A 19,919-nucleotide genomic window follows, 5' to 3' on the forward strand; every position below is an offset into this window, starting at 1 on the left:
ACAAACCACATATGCGACCATGTGTTCCAAACACATCCTGAACTAGAGGCTACCCCATACATACCCTAAAGTAGCACCTAGTAGTGCTGCAACTAGAGGCAATAATGCAGGTTAAGACAATGCTATACCCACATGCCCTAACTAAAGGTAATGGTAATGTAGATTAACCCATTTTGACCCGAGATCAGATTCTAAAAATGTCTTCTACATCCTGACAGTTTTCTGAAAAAGCTATGTTTCTATGTCAGTCGATCTTCGATTTTTAAAAAATAGCAGACCTACAAGCTCGTAGCGCACCACTCGGTGGCGCGCTATGAGCTTGTAGATCTGCTATGTTTCAATAGCTAAAGCATAACATAATGCTAACACCAAGAATGGGTTAAGACAATGACAAAGCACAGTAGTGTTATTTGTCTAGAGACAGCTTCATGTGGCTACACCTGGTTCTGTCAGCATGCTGGACAGCATTTCACACAACTATTGTGTAATCTTTTGAGAATATCATAAATTATAGGACCCGCTGTTGGACCACAGTAAATGTTAAATGCCACGATGTTATTTTATTTCAGAAATATTGATTCCCTTTTTACATCAGTGCAGAATAGTCGAAGATTCCAGAGCAAAGAAAAAACGAAACAACAAAAGGTAGAAATTTTTCCGGTTATCTAAACAACAGATTATAACATTTGAGTACTTTGAGTCTAGAAGTGTTATTGAATTATGCAAAACGCAGACTAACTACATATTCTTGGCGTATTGTTTGTACTGAACCAAATAATGACATGCCTTGTCATTGTTTTGTAGTTTAATCCGCTTGTTTGCAGTCGTCCCATTTAATTTAAAAGTCAGATCTTTTTATGAACAATAAGCTTACCCCTAAAAGAACATATTATTCATGGATAAATGAACCAGTCTTTGCTAGACCACATATGCAATAACCCACCCTAAACTGACGAAACATGTAGAGCAGAGGGAACGAAGGGCTGAGGGAACATAGGATTCCCTTACAGCTGATTCCCTTACAGCTGTTTAAATCAATAGTGTGATTCATAGATTGGTTTGGAAAGAAATAAGTGCCCTGAAATGAAATTACAAAAACGCCACTCTCCCATAAGAAACAGAGGATTAGCCCACCTAATTTGATATATTGTCATTGGGCTTCAACTGAAATGTGTCACAGAATGTGTTTAAAGGGCCAGTTCCCTTTTTCAGATTTAGAAAGTACAGGTCAGGGTGTTTGTACAGCATCTACCGTATGTAATATTTGTGTTTTGTATGTTTCAGAAAGTTGACATCCAACATGACATCAAATGATAGTTAGAAACCTATGCAAGTATTTCAAATGCATGTATTTACGGTATGTAAATCTCTTGGAAATAGCCCCATATTCATTCTTAGCACCTTATTAATCACAACTTGAACATATAGTTGCACAGAGGGGGTTTGGAGATTGCAAATAAATAACGATTGATTATAGGAATTCAAGATATCTGGGTGATGCATTAGTCCTTTCAGCAATTATTTCTTGAGCCTACTTTTATCATTACTTACAAATCAGGAGTTATGGTTATAGGAGTTAAGTTCATATTATACAGGTGGCAGAAAGGTTAATATTTATAATCTAACACTAAGACATTTATGACTGATTTAGTAGATGACCAGTTGCTTATGAATGATAAGACTCCAAACACTATACTATATTTGTGGTATGGTATGGTGGTATGGTATAAAAAAACAACATGAAAACATTGTTTGATAAATAGGATATTATACTGTAAAAGTATATTGATCCAATCTGGAACACAATCGGATTGATTGATCATTCAAATAAAAATGCTCTGAAAATGCTCACGGCCCACGCATCTGACCTCTTAACATGGCAGCCGAAAAAGACTGCCATGTTAAGTGGTCAAATGGGTGGGCCACAAACGCTTTTGAGTGGGCACTGCCAGAAGAGGTGGGGGCAACATGTTAATTCATGCTTCAAATACAGAATGAGACACTTCTTGGAATAGCATCCCTATTGTGTGGGTATGTCATACGAGACAAGTAGACAAGCGTTTGGCAAGAATAGCCGATCTACAAGCCCTGTAGAATGTTTGTCATGGTGAAATATTTGGCAATAAACGGAAAGTAGAAATGCATACTTTCGGAATGTCATTTTGAATTGCCCACAAACTGGAATACCTTGAATCTCTAAAATGCATTTTTGTAAACCGTCATGTTGAGGTAGAAGTGCCTGTCCGAGTGTCCGGTGTAGACTTAAGAATTTCAGATTTCACTATAGTACGGTCTTCACACCAAGTAGTCAGTGTCATCGATCACATAACCCGCTTTGATGGATTCCGTCACCCACGACTCTCGCACGATCTTAAACTTTTTCTTAAAGAGCCGCCGTTGAGTCTTCAAATCCAGCACTCTCGTATCGTCCGCTATGATAACGTGCGAGACGCCTTCCTTGAGCCTCTTCACCACGGACCCTCCGTAGTAGCGGAACTCTAGTGCCCTCGAGTCCAGACACGAGGCCCCTATGTCGGCATAGCGGTCCATGTAGGCCCTGAAGGGCCTGAACATGCTTGTGGGGAGGTCCTCCCAGCCGTAGCGGGCCTCCACACGGCCCGCGTTAAAGTCCTCCGAGGCCTGGACGCCGCTAATCCTGCCGAACACCTCCCGCAGCTGCTGCTCGTCCGTGTCCACGAAGTAGCTGTCGCCGTAGCTGTCATACTCTTTGGCGAAGTACTCGCGGGTGGACGGCGACATGTGGATCATGTGGCGCGGCTGCCACGGCACCACCTCCTTCCTGTCAAGGTTATTACAGTTAACGTAAACTAACAAAATAACAAAAAATAAATTTTCGTTAACTGAGCGAAATAACAAACATTAACTAACTGGAACTGTATTTTGTTTGTAAAACGAACTAAAACGAAGTGAGATTATAGACAAAATAGTTAGCCATAGTTCTTTCTTATATATATTCATTTTATTGTATCTTTTGAGTTTTTTTTACACAATAGGCCTACTTACTCTGACCTTTTTGAATACTGCACCTGACAAATAACCCAAAGTATGAAAACACTAAAATTAATTTTTAAAAAAAACTAAAACTAAGCAAACCCGCTCTAAAAACGAATTCAAACTAACTGAATTAGAATGAAAAATCCAAAACCATTCTAACCTGTCCAGGCACTCCTGCAGCCAGGCGGCCCACACCACATCCTGCTCGTCGGAGGCGATCAGGTTCTTGATGCGCATGTTCTCCGTCCCCGCGATCACGCAGTACGTGTCTCTGCCGGGGTTCTGCACCACGATGCCCCCACACCTGAAACGGGATTATTCATTTATGCCTGGGATGTGTGACAGAATAAATCTTTCAAAATTAAGAGACCTTATTTTTTGGGGAATTTTATTATATGCATTTCAAACTGGTAAAATAACGAAACAAGCTTGTAAATCGGCCAATTTTGCTTGAAATGGTTGAGGTGGCGTGCCGTGCACTTCATTTAATCTCTGCTGATTTGATTTATTTGAAAAGCAATAAAACCACATGGTACAGCAGTTCGAGGATGACACAAGAAAGTCGCGAGACTTTAGTTTATTTCCATTGAGGTCCTCTTTTAGACATGTTTTGGACATAGAAGATATTTAATCAAGTGATAAACAGATTATAATAAATAATTGAATTATACCTGGCCACGCCCTTTTCCAGCTCAGCCTTTGGGTGTTCGTCACTGCCGTTGAGGATGCAGAACTCCACGTCCTCAAACATGTCCGTCTCCTTGGTGACCCCGGACAGATCTTGGGATTTAAAATGGCCGATGACGCCTACCATCTTCTTGGGCTTGACCGGAACCTTGCGTTTCTTCTTCTCCGGCTCGTCGCCGTCGATGAAGAGGTGCCGTGAAAAAAGCTTACCAGACGCCTTGCTACGGAACGCGTCCAACTCTGCCAGGGTCATGCACTGGTGCCACTCCTTGTCCTCTCGGATCCTCTCGATCCTGGGGAAGCGCAGGGTGCAGTTGGTTTTGTACATGTCGCTTCCCACTATTTCGGCCGCCTTCACCTGGATGATGACCGAGTTGCACGGCTCGATGTAGACCTCCGGCTTCTCCGCGCCGCACAGGATGGTCGCCGGAGGGTCGTTCTTGCGGTAGACCTTCCAGTGCTTGGCGAGCCTCAGGCCGAGGTCGTACAGTTCCTTCATGGTGTAACCCGAGCCGATGCGACAGAGGGTGTGGAAGGCAAAGGGCTTCTCACCAGGCTTGGGAGCTTCGGCGACCGCGCACAAGAAGTGGGACAAAATGCCGCCGCGACGCCCTTTGCCCCAGTATCCACCGACGATCAGCAGGTCCAGCTCGTCCATCAGACCGTCCACGTATTCCGGTTTTATCTTCAGCCAGCCCTCGCCCCGCTTGTCGGGTTTGTAGATGGACGACGGATCTTTCACCATGATCCCCTCCTCTCTGCCGTCGATGGCTTCGTTCAGAGCATCCACAACCTCCTGCATGGTTTTGCCGTCCTTCTTGGGCACCAGGTGGATCCTGCCCTTCGTGGGAGTGAAGACTGTCTGCAGTGCGTCGTAGCGCGTCCTCAGCGGCTCCTTGCCGAACTTCTGGCCGTTGATCAGCAGCACGTCGAACACGCAGAAGCACGTCTGTAGCTCCGAGTCCTCCATGAGCCTCTTGATGTCGAACTTGCTCCCTTTCTGCATGAAGGTCTCCGCGGTGGGGTTGTACGCCATCATCTCGCCGTCGAGTATACAGCTCACCACGTTGGGCTTGAAAACGTTGTGGATGTGCGGCGTGAGCGAGCCCTCCAGCGGCGACGCCCCGAACTGCTGCGTGTATTCAAAAGAGTTTCGGGTAAAATACTTGTACACGTCCCCGTCTTTGTGCAACTGGATACGCTCCCCGTCCAGTTTGGTCTGAATGAAGAACGGGCTGTGACCCATCTGTTTCTCCACCGTACGGATGTTGGCCACGGCGGCCAGCATGGGCTTGAAGGCGGAGAAGAGTCCGATGGAGACGTCGCTCAGGGACAGGGTGGGGTCGTGAAGCTGCCGGCACACCTTCTTCAGGTCCGTGTTGACGTTGAACAGCTCGGCAGCATCTGAGTGGAACACCTGGGGTGTAGGGATGTCAATAGCTCATCGTTAAATCGATTAATTGCCGTTAAGAAATTATTCTATTAAGAGTTAGCAATTACTCAAATTCTACGGTTCCATCATTGGGCAGTTTCCTGTAAATGTAATTCTGTCTGCGCACGTGGCCGAGGAACGCACATTTGGGCTGGTTAAAAAAAGCCCCCCCCCCCACCTTGGTAGCCACAGAAACGTCTCTGCTTTTGTATGTGATGTCACAGACAAGATAGTGGACTTTTCATTTCATTTTATTCCTCATAAAAAGATGCCATTGCCTGGCCCTGTATCTCAAATGGTCAAATAGATAGATATTTGTACCCATTTTGGGCGGGAACCCCTTTTGGTGTTAGCATTATATTATGCTTTAGCTATTGAAAAATAGCAGATCTACAAGCTCATAGCGCTTGTATACGAGCTTGTAGGTCTGCTATTTTTGAAAAATCGAAGAACGACTGACATAGAAACATAGCTTTTTCAGAAAACTGTCAGGATGTAGAAGACATTTTTAGAATCTGATCTCAGGTCAAAATGGGTTAAGGAATATAATATGCCTTTTGTATTCTTTCTGTATATGAGCAAAATGTAGATTTTTATGTTAGACACTGAGTGAAAATAATAATAATAATAATCAACTAACCGGTTAATTGATCGATCAGGTTAGCAAAACGTATCAATTATGAATTCATTAATTAATTGATAATTCCCATCCCTACCTGGAGGACTATTTCTTTGCTGATTCCGAGCTTCATGTCCTTCAGGATCATGCGGATGAGCCACTTCTGCTCCAGGGCAGAGCTCTGGGTGATGAGGTGCAGGAGGCTCTTCTTCACCTGCTCCTTCTGCTTGCCGCCGCTACTGGCCGCCACAGAGTCCAGGAAGTCGTTGACCTCCTTGATGCTCAGGTTTCCTTGCCCGGCGCAGCGTTTCTTCAGCACGAAATAAGCCATGCCGGCAAAGTCTCCGGCCTCCCCCTGCTGGGACGTGGTGGGAGCCCTGTAGTTCAGCAGCTTGTTGGCCTCCGGGCCGTTCTTCGGGAGGCCCAGCGCGTCTATGTAGAGTTTGGCCAACATGCTCTCCTTGATGCCATAAGCCATCCGCTCCCGTTCGAAAGGGGGGACTATGAGGCGCATGGCCGGATAGAAAGAGTCCGTCGTCTGGGGACTGTCCTTGTGAAGGGCGGCGTGGAATTTCCTCCATGACTCCATGAAATCTCCGAGGCACTTTGATTTGTCCGGGCGTAGTTTGGACTTCTGGATCTTCTCCAGCATGTTGCACAGGTCAAGGAAGGGAACTTGCGCTGCGACAGAGGCCTGGTCAGCACCGGCAGGGTCACTCTTGGAGGTTCCCTCCATGGTGAAACCTGTAATATATCAAACAAAAGAGTCACATTAGTTAAAACAATGTATCATACAAGTAGGCTACAGTATATTCTTGCTGGAGAAGGAATCAAATAAAATGTTGAATTAAATCCTACAGTATTAGACTAAAAAATATAATAATATTTATAATCGCAGTACTGTTAACCACTTAAGTCCTTTTTTTAGTAGTAAAAAAATAGCCGATCTACAAGCTCATAATGCGTGAGCTTGTAGATCAGTTATTTATTTTAATGTTCTGGCATTTTTTGGAAATGTTTAACTTTTCTGCACAAAATTGGATTGCATTATGTAATGCTTTAGCTATTGAAAAATAGCAGATCTACAAGCTCATAGCACGGCACCGAGTGCCGCGCTATGAGCTTGTAGGTCTGCTATTTTTGAAGAATCGTGAAAAGTGACATGAAAGTGTTTGAGAACGACTGACATGGAAACATAGCTTTTTCAAGAAAACAGTCAGGATTTAGAAGACATTTGCAGAATCGTTCCCAGGTCATAATGGGTTAAGAGACGTGGTCCATCCTACACAAGATTATACATGATAATACTATTGCACATTAGGTTTTGAATACCTAAATATAACTTTGATCAGAGACCTATAGAGAGCTAATTGTTTCCCTTCTTTCTAAAATACAACCAACTCCTAGTAAAATAGTAATTATTAGTTACCAGGCTATACAATATCCCATGTCATGCAATTAATATAGAAAAGAAAATTGCACAATATAAAAACACCCTGTTCTCTACGTCGATGTAGATCTACAGTATTTATTTTAGCAGTATAAAAACCTACACTTTTATGCCCGCTAAAAATACATTATTAACTATACTTATGGTTATGGTCACCTATAATCATCATCACCTATGTTATCGATAATGGTATTAACGTATAATAACATTAAATGCTTTTGTGGAATATTGAGTTTAATATTAACTTTTCCCCCCTGACGCTAAAGCTGTATTACCTCATAAAACCACACAAACAACAATACGATATTAAAAAATACATACAATACACCGATCCCTTGACCCTTACTTGGCAGCCATAAACACGTGTAATAACAAAAGACAACATCATTCATAACAATAACAAACGTTGCACAGAGCAACTTTTGACTGACTGGCATCGGAAGCGGGATCCACTTGTATGTATTTTAACCAAACCTCAATTAATTTATTACCTTGATCTGAGTCACTTAAAAAAAAGAAAGTAGAGACTAAAATGAGTCTTCAACGTCTCCATAGATTACAGCACTGTTCTTTTGGCAAATCTAGAGCACTGTTCTTTTGGCAAATCTAGTGAGCAAATATAAGACTTCCGGTGGACGATCTCTTCAAAATAAGAGTACCCTCTAGAGTATTGAAAAAAAGTTTAATTTGCACATTAAAACTACAAATGAAGCATTTAAATGATGCTATATGATGCTATAAGACACACATTATGTTTCTGTGTAAAAATAAGTAATTAAAAAGTTATCTAAATGGATAAATGCTATTCACTGGAGTGCATGGACTTTATAAAGTGGACACTGGACAAAAATCCCTGCTATGTATCGACTAGTGTGACATACGCACATGTCCGTGGAGACCTCCTCTACAACACCACACTGTCCGCTAAGCAGCAGAGGTGTAAAACAAAAATTGGCATGCCATACAGCGAGGTGAAACATAAAAAAATGTCCCATTTCCAGACTAAAGTCAACTAAAGTGGACACTGGACAAAAATCCCTGCTATGTATCGACTAGTGTGACATACGCACATGTCCGGGGAGACCTCCTCTACAACACCACACTGTCCGCTAAGCAGCAGAGGTGTAAAACAAAAATTGGCACGCCATACAGCGAGGTGAAACATAAAAAAAATTCCCATTTCCAGACTAAAGTCAACTAAAGTGGACACTGGACAAAAATCCCTGCTATGTATCGACTAGTGTGACATACGCACATGTCCGGGGAGACCTCCTCTACAACACCACACTGTCCGCTAAGCAGCAGAGGTGTAAAACAAAAATTGGCAAACCATACAGCGAGGTGAAAGGTCAAAAAATATCCCATTTCCAGACTAAAGTCAACTAAAGTGGACACTGGACAAAAATCCCTGCTATGTATCGACTAGTGTGACATACGCACATGTCCGTGGAGACCTCCTCTACAATACCACACTGTCCGCTAAGCAGCAGAGGTGTAAAACAAAAATTGGCATGCCATACAGCGAGGTGAAACATAAAAAAATGTCCCATTTCCAGACTAAAGTCAACTAAAGTGGACACTGGACAAAAATCCCTGCTATGTATCGACTAGTGTGACATACGCACATGTCCGGGGAGACCTCCTCTACAACACCACACTGTCCGCTAAGCAGCAGAGGTGTAAAACAAAAATTGGCACGCCATACAGCGAGGTGAAACATAAAAAAATGTCCCATTTCCAGACTAAAGTCAACTAAAGTGGACACTGGACAAAAATCCCTGCTATGTATCGACTAGTGTGACATACGCACATGTCCGGGGAGACCTCCTCTACAACACCACACTGTCCGCTAAGCAGCAGAGGTGTAAAAATGTAATTGGCACACCATACAGCGAGGTGAAAGGTCAAAAAATATCCCATTTCCAGACTAAAGTCAACTAAAGTGGACACTGGACAAAAATCCCTGCTATGTATCGACTAGTGTGACATATGCACATGTCCGGGGAGACCTCCTCTACAACACCACACTGTCCGCTAAGCAGCAGAGGTGTAAAACAAAAATTGGCATGCCATACAGCGAGGTGAAACATAAAAAAATGTCCCATTTCCAGACTAAAGTCAACTAAAGTGGACACTGGACAAAAATCCCTGCTATGTATCGACATATGCACATGTCCGGGGAGACCTCCTCTACAACACCACACTGTCCGCTAAGCAGCAGAGGTGTAAAACAAAAATTGGCACGCCATACAGCGAGGTGAAAGGTAAAAAACTATCCCATTTCCAGACTAAAGTGGACACTGGACAAAAATCCCTGCTATGTATCGACTAGTGTGACATACGCACATGTCCGTGGAGACCTCCTCTACAATACCACACTGTCCGCTAAGCAGCAGAGGTGTAAAACAAAAATTGGCATGCCATACAGCGAGGTGAAACATAAAAAAAAATCCCATTTCCAGACTAAAGTCAACTAAAGTGGACACTGGACAAAAATCCCTGCTATGTATCGACTAGTGTGACATACGCACATGTCCGGGGAGACCTCCTCTACAACACCACACTGTCCGCTAAGCAGCAGAGGTGTAAAACAAAAATTGGCACGCCATACAGCGAGGTGAAACATAAAAAAAATTCCCATTTCCAGACTAAAGTCAACTAAAGTGGACACTGGACAAAAATCCCTGCTATGTATCGACTAGTGTGACATACGCACATGTCCGGGGAGACCTCCTCTACAACACCACACTGTCCGCTAAGCAGCAGAGGTGTAAAACAAAAATTGGCACGCCATACAGCGAGGTGAAACATAAAAAAAATTCCCATTTCCAGACTAAAGTCAACTAAAGTGGACACTGGACAAAAATCCCTGCTATGTATCGACTAGTGTGACATACGCACATGTCCGGGGAGACCTCCTCTACAACACCACACTGTCCGCTAAGCAGCAGAGGTGTAAAAATTAAATTGGCACACCATACAGCGAGGTGAAAGATACAAAAATATCCCATTTCCAGACTAAAGTCAACTAAAGTGGACACTGGACAAAAATCCCTGCTATGTATCGACTAGTGTGACATATGCACACTTAATTTTAGTGCCGTCACAAATAGGAATTTCGATTACACCAGATGGTTCTACATGCTTGCGGCTCACCACCCCACGATCAGTAACACGCGACAGAGAAAGAGTAATGAAATCAGGAGAGTCATTCCAACATATTTGTCGCTTCATAGCAGAATCACATGCTGTACATGCGTTTGGACTTTCACCTTCCATGATTGAGTGTTCGAAAAGATTATTGAGAGACTCTCTTTTCTGTGGCAGCGGTAATGGAAAAATATTAGTCTGTGAAGAATTGCTTTCAACTGTCCGGGCACATGTTTTACAGATGTCTGTATGTTTTGCTAGAACAACTGTGTGGACACCACACACACTCAACCAGACTACTAGTTTGTGTATAAAATCTAATGGGTCATTGTGCATTCCTAAGGCCAAGTCTGGGATGCTATTCACTAGTTGTTGAGTGACACCACGGATTGTTTTGCAATCAAATGTGTGACCTGGATTTTGAAAAAACGCTTGAATGAGAGCTGCTAAATTCCCCGGCATAGATGACAACTGAACCATCGAAGTAGGCGTCAATGGTTTCAATTTATCTTGTACTACTTGTAGATGCAGTATAGATTGTAGAGTTGCATTTAGCCAACAATTATTTTCATTATTTGCAAACCTGCATATACTATTGCAAATTCCTGTCTCTGTGCCTCTGATTTGTGGCTTTGTTTTGTCTGGCACACTTGCTGAGCTTTGGTTTTGTAAGAACATCTTTGAATGTGGGGATGGCCGGTGTTGATAAGAGCCCCTAAGTTGTTTTGGCAATTTTCGTTTTTTGTTCCAATTTTCTACAGGTGCTGGGCTTACGCACTGTACCTGTGTTGTTCTGTATGCTGCTTTGTCACAGAAATCTATGGCTGACTGGTTGTAAAATAAGCGTATTTGCTGTACACATTCGTCCAGTCTGTGTTTCTCATTTCGTAAAAGCAACACTTTGGTGTTTTTGAATGTGGCCTCAGAAATAGCTGTGCTTTTCTTACTCAGGTTTATTTGTGCAGCATAGGCTCCAGAGAATCTCTGCAAATCACCTGAGAGGAGATCTGACCATATTGGAATAGTTGAAAGCATCTTGAACAGCTTGTTTAAAATCAGTTCCCCATGGTAGGTATTTTCACCTGTGTCATTGGTGGTTTTCATTGCTTTATTGGCTTCAGTCCTTACTGTTTCAAAATGTTTTTTGAAGGGAGATGTACTTTCACTGACATCCTCAAAATCACCAAAGAAGTCATGATCAACCACAGTGTCATATGGACTGTCTTGTCGATCATTTCCTTCCTGTGGCAGATTCTGTGTCTCAGACTTGAAGTTGTCAAGACTGGCTTGCACCACGCTGGAGTTCCTTTTGCTACCAAGTACAATACAAGCAGCGTGTACTATTGTACTTGCTTGTTGTAGTGTTTTGACATTAACTAAAGTGCTGAAGATGTACATATCCAAAGTATACCTCTTATCTCTGTGTATGTACTGTTTTTTGCAAATGTGACTTGCCTGTTTCATCAAATGACTCTTACATGCCCTTATGGTACAGAAATTTAAATCTTTGTTATCTGCCTTTCCTACCACTATTCTCCAGCAGCGTAACAAGTACATACTCATGCTATCTTGATTGAAGATACGCATACTGGCTTTTAAAAGCACTATGGACCTGTCACTATTAATCTGAATCGGTGTTGTGTTTGTACCAAATATCTCCTTCTCTTTGCATCTCAATTGTGTGAGTAGTTCCTCTATAGCCGATTGAGTATGTTCTTCAGAGATCATGAATGCAACAGGAGTTGATGAATTAAATGAACTTACTATAATTTCATAATACAAAATCCTTTTCTCTGTTATTTTAGTCTTAATGATCCCCCCTGTGGCATCCCATGATGCGGCACATTGTGCCGTCGCATTGTGCCACAGTTTCACTCCTGCTTCACTAAAACATATAACCTTAAGGGGACTAACTTTAATAATTTGAATGAATCCTTTTACAACAACACTGTCTGTGTCTGTATCCTCCCATTCTTTTTTAAGGTCCATCAAAGCTTTGATCTCACTGTCATCCTTCCATCCTTGTTTCCGCTGTTCATGTTTGACCTTCCTGTACAAAGAAGTGTCTTTACCAACTCCGCTACGATTTCCAGCTATTAAAGACCTTGGGTCTGCATTGTTCAATGCCTCAATGTAAGCAGTATGTGCAAATCGGTTCTTCATTGATCTACCCAAGTTTGCACGCTCTGTGCTTCTAATGTATCTACCTCTCAATTTGTCCTTTGTGTGATATATGTTGCCAGTGTAAGCTATATGAAATATGCCGTCTTCGAATGAATAGAGATGTATTTTAAAGGTCATCTCACATGAAGTATGGCGGCAGGCGCCATTGATTGTCAGACATGGCTTGCTTGATTTTCTAACGATAGCGGTAGAAAAGTTGTGATTAACAAAACGGATTATACAGTATGGATTAGATTCCTTGACTTTGCTGGCAAACAGCTCTTGCCATTCATACCTCATAAAATATTTATTTCCTTTGACTCTTAAGGAGTTTACAGTGTCCCATTCTGAAGACTTCAAAGTAAAGGTAGTAGGTTCAATGGCAATGACAACCTCTTTGTCCTGGATGATGTCCACTGACGGAATCACTGTCCTGTGACGCTTCTTGGAAACCTCAGAGTGTGGCCATCGCAGCACTGTGTGACGCTTGCCAAAAACTGCCATGTTACATGCAACTTCGCAAGTCACTTGGAATTAAAAGTCAGTTCTATCTGACCTCAATTTATATTAAAACTGGAGGACACTCCCATGTTTGATGACAACAAATGGGAGCTGATCGTTGAAACAAAGACATTCCATTTGTAATACGACGATTGCCCAGGTGCCCAGGTGACGGTGCCCAGGTAATGAGGTGACAACGATTGATCGTTGTCACCTCATTACCTGGGCACCGCCCAGCCAGTGGTGGACAGCCAGAAGAAAGATGGTTGGGTTGTTGTTTGGTTGGGGATGAAATCAAGTACTTGGTTACTTTCCACCTGGTGTGTGTGTGTGTGTGTGTGGGCAGTAATGGCTGTACTCAAGTGTGCATGCATGCCGTTAACAACCTAATTTAGAGCTATCAATGTTTCACACATATGGCACACGTGTGATAGTAGTGATCTACATAGCCTTTGCATATCAGTAGTCTGTTATAGGCCAGTGGTAGTACTTAACTACGACTGTTAATGGTCGATTTACATAGTACTTCACAGTAATAGTACTACCATTACCATTCATGCAGACATTAGTGTTCCAACACCAGTAATTACAATGTCTGTTGTTACATTTTTGTTTTACACCTCTGCTGCTTAGCGGACAGTGTGGTGTTGTAGAGGAGGTCTGCATATGTCACACTAGTCGATACATAGCAGGGATTTTGTCCAGTGTCCACTTTAGTTAACTTTAGTCTGGAAATGGGATAGTTTTTGACCTTTCACCTCGCTGTATGGCGTGCCAATTTTTGTTTTACACCTCTGCTGCTTAGCGGACAGTGTGGTGTTGAAATGGGAATTTTTTTTATGTTTCACCTCGCTGTATGGCGTGCCAATTTTTGTTTTACACCTCTGCTGCTTAGCGGACAGTGTGGTGTTGTAGAGGAGGTCTCCCCGGACATGTGCATATGTCACACTAGTCGATACATAGCAGGGATTTTTGTCCAGTGTCCACTTTAGTTGACTTTAGTCTGGAAATGGGACATTTTTTTATGTTTCACCTCGCTGTATGGCGTGCCAATTTTTGTTTTACACCTCTGCTGCTTAGCGGACAGTGTGGTGTTGTAGAGGAGGTCTCCACGGACATGTGCGTATGTCACACTAGTCGATACATAGCAGGGATTTTTGTCCAGTGTCCACTTTAGTTGACTTTAGTCTGGAAATGGGACATTTTTTTATGTTTCACCTCGCTGTATGGCGTGCCAATTTTTGTTTTACACCTCTGCTGCTTAGCGGACAGTGTGGTGTTGTAGAGGAGGTCTCCACGGACATGTGCGTATGTCACACTAGTCGATACATAGCAGGGATTTTTGTCCAGTGTCCACTTTAGTTGACTTTAGTCTGGAAATGGGATATTTTTGTATCTTTCACCTCGCTGTATGGTGTGCCAATTTAATTTTTACACCTCTGCTGCTTAGCGGACAGTGTGGTGTTGTAGAGGAGGTCTCCCCGGACATGTGCGTATGTCACACTAGTCGATACATAGCAGGGATTTTTGTCCAGTGTCCACTTTAGTTGACTTTAGTCTGGAAATGGGACATTTTTTTATGTTTCACCTCGCTGTATGGCGTGCCAATTTTTGTTTTACACCTCTGCTGCTTAGCGGACAGTGTGGTGTTGTAGAGGAGGTCTCCACGGACATGTGCGTATGTCACACTAGTCGATACATAGCAGGGATTTTTGTCCAGTGTCCACTTTAGTTGACTTTAGTCTGGAAATGGGATATTTTTGTATCTTTCACCTCGCTGTATGGTGTGCCAATTTAATTTTTACACCTCTGCTGCTTAGCGGACAGTGTGGTGTTGTAGAGGAGGTCTCCCCGGACATGTGCGTATGTCACACTAGTCGATACATAGCAGGGATTTGTGTCCAGTGTCCACTTTAGTTGACTTTAGTCTGGAAATGGGACATTTTTTTATGTTTCACCTCGCTGTATGGCGTGCCAATTTTTGTTTTACACCTCTGCTGCTTAGCGGACAGTGTGGTGTTGTAGAGGAGGTCTCCACGGACATGTGCGTATGTCACACTAGTCGATACATAGCAGGGATTTGTGTCCAGTGTCCACTTTAGTTGACTTTAGTCTGGAAATGGGACATTTTTTTATGTTTCACCTCGCTGTATGGCGTGCCAATTTTTGTTTTACACCTCTGCTGCTTAGCGGACAGTGTGGTGTTGTAGAGGAGGTCTCCACGGACATGTGCGTATGTCACACTAGTCGATACATAGCAGGGATTTTTGTCCAGTGTCCACTTTAGTTGACTTTAGTCTGGAAATGGGACATTTTTTTATGTTTCACCTCGCTGTATGGCGTGCCAATTTTTGTTTTACACCTCTGCTGCTTAGCGGACAGTGTGGTGTTGTAGAGGAGGTCTCCACGGACATGTGCGTATGTCACACTAGTCGATACATAGCAGGGATTTTTGTCCAGTGTCCACTTTAGTTGACTTTAGTCTGGAAATGGGATATTTTTGTATCTTTCACCTCGCTGTATGGTGTGCCAATTTAATTTTTACACCTCTGCTGCTTAGCGGACAGTGTGGTGTTGTAGAGGAGGTCTCCCCGGACATGTGCGTATGTCACACTAGTCGATACATAGCAGGGATTTGTGTCCAGTGTCCACTTTAGTTGACTTTAGTCTGGAAATGGGACATTTTTTTATGTTTCACCTCGCTGTATGGCGTGCCAATTTTTGTTTTACACCTCTGCTGCTTAGCGGACAGTGTGGTGTTGTAGAGGAGGTCTTCACGGACATGTGCGTATGTCACACTAGTCGATACATAGCAGGGATTTTTGTCCAGTGTCCACTTTAGTTGACTTTATTCTGGAAATGGGACATTTTTTTATGTTTCACCTCGCTGTATGGCGTGCCAATTTTTGTTTTACACCTCTGCTGCTTAGCGGACAGTGTGGTGTTGTAGAGGAGGTCTCCCCGGACATGTGCGTATGTCACACTAGTCGATACATAGCAGGGATTTTTGTCCAGTGTCCACTTTATAAAGTCCATGCACTCCAGTGAATGGACTTGGGCACTCCAGTGCATGGACTTGGGCATTTATCCATTTAGATAACTTTTTTACGTTATTTAATTACTTATTTTTACACAGAAACATAATGTGTGTCTTCACAATAACTGTAATGTAATAACAATACTAATAATGTAATGTAATAATTATTTAATTAACCACGCTTTTATTCTGAAAGCAACCGGATGTCTTAAATTTGCTAGCTCTCTGGCAGGAAGTTCTAGATTTGCCAAAAGAACGGAGCCCAAATCTAGTGAGCAAATATAAGACTTCCGGTGGACGATCTCTTCAAAATAAGAGTACCCTCTAGAGTATTGAAAAAAAGTTTAATTTGCACATTAAAACTACAAATGAAGCATTTAAATGATGCTATATGATGCTATAAGACACACATTATGTTTCTGTGTAAAAATAAGTAATTAAAAAGTTATCTAAATGGATAAATGCTATTCACTGGAGTGCATGGACTTTATAAAGTGGACACTGGACAAAAATCCCTGCTATGTATCGACTAGTGTGACATACGCACATGTCCGTGGAGACCTCCTCTACAACACCACACTGTCCGCTAAGCAGCAGAGGTGTAAAACAAAAATTGGCACGCCATACAGCGAGGTGAAACATAAAAAAATGTCCCATTTCCAGACTAAAGTCAACTAAAGTGGACACTGGACAAAAGTCCCTGCTATGTATCGACTAGTGTGACATACGCACATGTCCGGGGAGACCTCCTCTACAACACCACACTGTCCGCTAAGCAGCAGAGGTGTAAAACAAAAATTGGCACGCCATACAGCGAGGTGAAACATTAAAAAAATTCCCATTTCCAGACTAAAGTCAACTAAAGTGGACACTGGACAAAAATCCCTGCTATGTATCGACTAGTGTGACATACGCACATGTCCGGGGAGACCTCCTCTACAACACCACACTGTCCGCTAAGCAGCAGAGGTGTAAAACAAAAATTGGCACGCCATACAGCGAGGTGAAACATAAAAAAATGTCCCATTTCCAGACTAAAGTCAACTAAAGTGGACACTGGACAAAAATCCCTGCTATGTATCGACTAGTGTGACATATGCACATGTCCGGGGAGACCTCCTCTACAACACCACACTGTCCGCTAAGCAGCAGAGGTGTAAAACAAAAATTGGCACGCCATACAGCGAGGTGAAACATAAAAAAATGTCCCATTTCCAGACTAAAGTCAACTAAAGTGGACACTGGACAAAAATCCCTGCTATGTATCGACTAGTGTGACATACGCACATGTCCGTGGAGACCTCCTCTACAACACCACACTGTCCGCTAAGCAGCAGAGGTGTAAAACAAAAATTGGCACGCCATACAGCGAGGTGAAACATAAAAAAATGTCCCATTTCCAGACTAAAGTCAACTAAAGTGGACACTGGACAAAAATCCCTGCTATGTATCGACTAGTGTGACATATGCACATGTCCGGGGAGACCTCCTCTACAACACCACACTGTCCGCTAAGCAGCAGAGGTGTAAAACAAAAATTGGCACGCCATACAGCGAGGTGAAACATAAAAAAATGTCCCATTTCCAGACTAAAGTCAACTAAAGTGGACACTGGACAAAAATCCCTGCTATGTATCGACTAGTGTGACATACGCACATGTCCGTGGAGACCTCCTCTACAACACCACACTGTCCGCTAAGCAGCAGAGGTGTAAAACAAAAATTGGCACGCCATACAGCGAGGTGAAACATAAAAAAATTTCCCGTTTCCAGACTAAAGTCAACTAAAGTGGACACTGGACAAAAATCCCTGCTATGTATCGACTAGTGTGACATACGCACATGTCCGGGGAGACCTCCTCTACAACACCACACTGTCCGCTAAGCAGCAGAGGTGTAAAACAAAAATTTGCACGCCATACAGTGAGGTGAAAGGTCAAAAAGTGGACTAAAATACAATAGAATATAAACCATATGACCATATCAGAGAAGAGATTTGCTCTTCAGCCCTTCCCTACTCACCCGACTTAGTCTGTCTTCTTGCACCCAGTAACAACTTGACATCCAGCAAAACGATTGAAGAGGCCGCCACAGCGCTTGTCTGTATTCTTTTATATTCTATTGTATTTTAGTCCACTTTTTGACCTTTCACCTCACTGTATGGCGTGCAAATTTTTGTTTTACACCTCTGCTGCTTAGCGGACAGTGTGGTGTTGTAGAGGAGGTCTCCCCGGACATGTGCATATGTCACACTAGTCGATACATAGCAGGGATTTTTGTCCAGTGTCCACTTTAGTTGACTTTAGTCTGGAAATGGGACATTTTTTTATGTTTCACCTCGCTGTATGGCGTGCCAATTTTTGTTTTACACCTCTGCTGCTTAGCGGACAGTGTGGTGTTGTAGAGGAGGTCTCCCCGGACATGTGCGTATGTCACACTAGTCGATACATAGCAGGGATTTTTGTCCAGTGTCCACTTTATAAAGTCCATGCACTCCAGTGAATGGACTTGGGCACTCCAGTGCATGGACTTGGGCATTTATCCATTTAGATAACTTTTTTACATTATTTAATTACTTATTTTTACACAGAAACATAATGTGTGTCTTCACAATAACTGTAATGTAATAACAATACTAATAATGTAATGTAATAATTATTTAATTAACCACGCTTTTATTCTGAAAGCAACCGGATGTCTTAAATTTGCTAGCTCTCTGGCAGGAAGTTCTAGATTTGCCAAAAGAACGGAGCCATAGATTACTCTGTTGTTAATTTGTACAAGAAGCGGAAACCTCCAACTGCAATCTTCCCGTGGAAACATGAGCTGCTCAACTATAGTTCCTCCTAGTCGTCGTTTTGTTTTGCAGAAATAATAATCTTGTTCTGTCTTCCACCAGGAGAGGGCGACATTCTACACTGAGACATCTTTTCAGCAAGAGAATGATTAACTAAAATCAGCTCGATAGTGTACATATCCATTCAGAATACCTTACAATTTGTTATTTTCACTGATGTATAGGGGGGGAGAAGTTTTGTGACAAAAGAGGATACATTCTTAGCCTATACACAAATCACAAATGTGAATGAGATGCCCCTTAAGTTGGACCCATAAAAAACAGAAAATACAGGTGGGTTGCCAATTTCATCAATAGAAGAGAGGACCCATTTATCAGCTTATATTTGATAGTTTTACTGGACTGGACAGATGGGAGGCCTCTGTTACTGAACACACACACACACACACACACACACACACACACACACACACACACACACACACACACACACACACACACACACACACACACACACACACACACACACACACACATTTGTGGCCTACTGTAGCCAGGAAATATGCCCATAAAGAGATAATTAAGAGTTGTGATTTTCATCCGTGTGGCATTGATGCCATCATTCACAAACGTGTTTTGGTATTTCCACTGCCAGATGGTAGCATGCCACGCACATGAGCCAAGTGCATCGACTTACTCGCAAAGTAATGTGAAATCATTCCAGGGTGCGCTGGGACCGCGTTCCAGATCACCTGAGGGCTGCTGCAGCCTGGAAGCTGTCACATTCAGTTCACATTACTCACCGCACACATGCTTGGATATATCAACAACATAGCACCTGCATGTTCCCATGTCACTGGTCCTTTTTTATTAGAGCAAGTGAGTGAGTGAGTCTGAAATGAGTCGAAGTTAATTTCCCTGTCAAAGGTGTCCCCGAGGAAAAGGAAAACGTGTACAGCTGCTATTAAAAGAGAATAAATCTCCGGGAGGAAAGAAATGTGAATATTTTTGTGAAACATTTTAACAAGACAAATCTTCCTTGTCATGTTGAATGTCAGCTTTAGCTTA

General features: G+C 42.7%; 1 protein-coding gene across 1 annotated transcript; it reads right to left on the reverse strand.

Annotated features, from left to right (window-relative positions):
* Window positions 1–397: 397 nt before the first annotated feature.
* On the reverse strand, window positions 398–18,884 carry lig4 (ligase IV, DNA, ATP-dependent). The gene is made up of 6 exons (XM_079495112.1): window positions 18,807–18,884; window positions 7,695–7,752; window positions 5,851–6,497; window positions 3,687–5,119; window positions 3,176–3,319; window positions 398–2,800 (listed from the first exon to the last, which is right to left on the reverse strand). Exons 3-6 carry the CDS (start codon window positions 6,487–6,489, stop codon window positions 2,296–2,298), a joined length of 2,721 nt encoding a protein of 906 aa, XP_079351238.1. The 5' UTR covers window positions 6,490–6,497; window positions 7,695–7,752; window positions 18,807–18,884; the 3' UTR covers window positions 398–2,295.
* Between the last annotated feature and the right edge of the window lie 1,035 nt (window positions 18,885–19,919).

The sequence above is a fragment of the Electrona antarctica genome, assembly GCF_951216825.1.
Source record: "Electrona antarctica genome assembly, chromosome: 24".
Classification (NCBI taxonomy): domain Eukaryota; kingdom Metazoa; phylum Chordata; class Actinopteri; order Myctophiformes; family Myctophidae; genus Electrona; species Electrona antarctica.

What these genes read in the sequence shown, in the direction of transcription:
- lig4 (XM_079495112.1), bottom strand. Translation starts at nt 6,489, where the DNA reads ATGGAGGGAACCTCCAAGAGTGACCCTGCCGGTGCTGACCAGGCCTCT. An exon ending in GCAAAGAAATAGTCCTCCAG is followed by an intron (nt 5,120 to 5,850) that starts GTAGGGATGGGA and finishes CCTACACCCCAG; the next exon opens with GTGTTCCACTCAGATGCTGC. An exon ending in CTGCAGGAGTGCCTGGACAG is followed by an intron (nt 2,801 to 3,175) that starts GTTAGAATGGTT and finishes TAACCTTGACAG; the next exon opens with GAAGGAGGTGGTGCCGTGGC.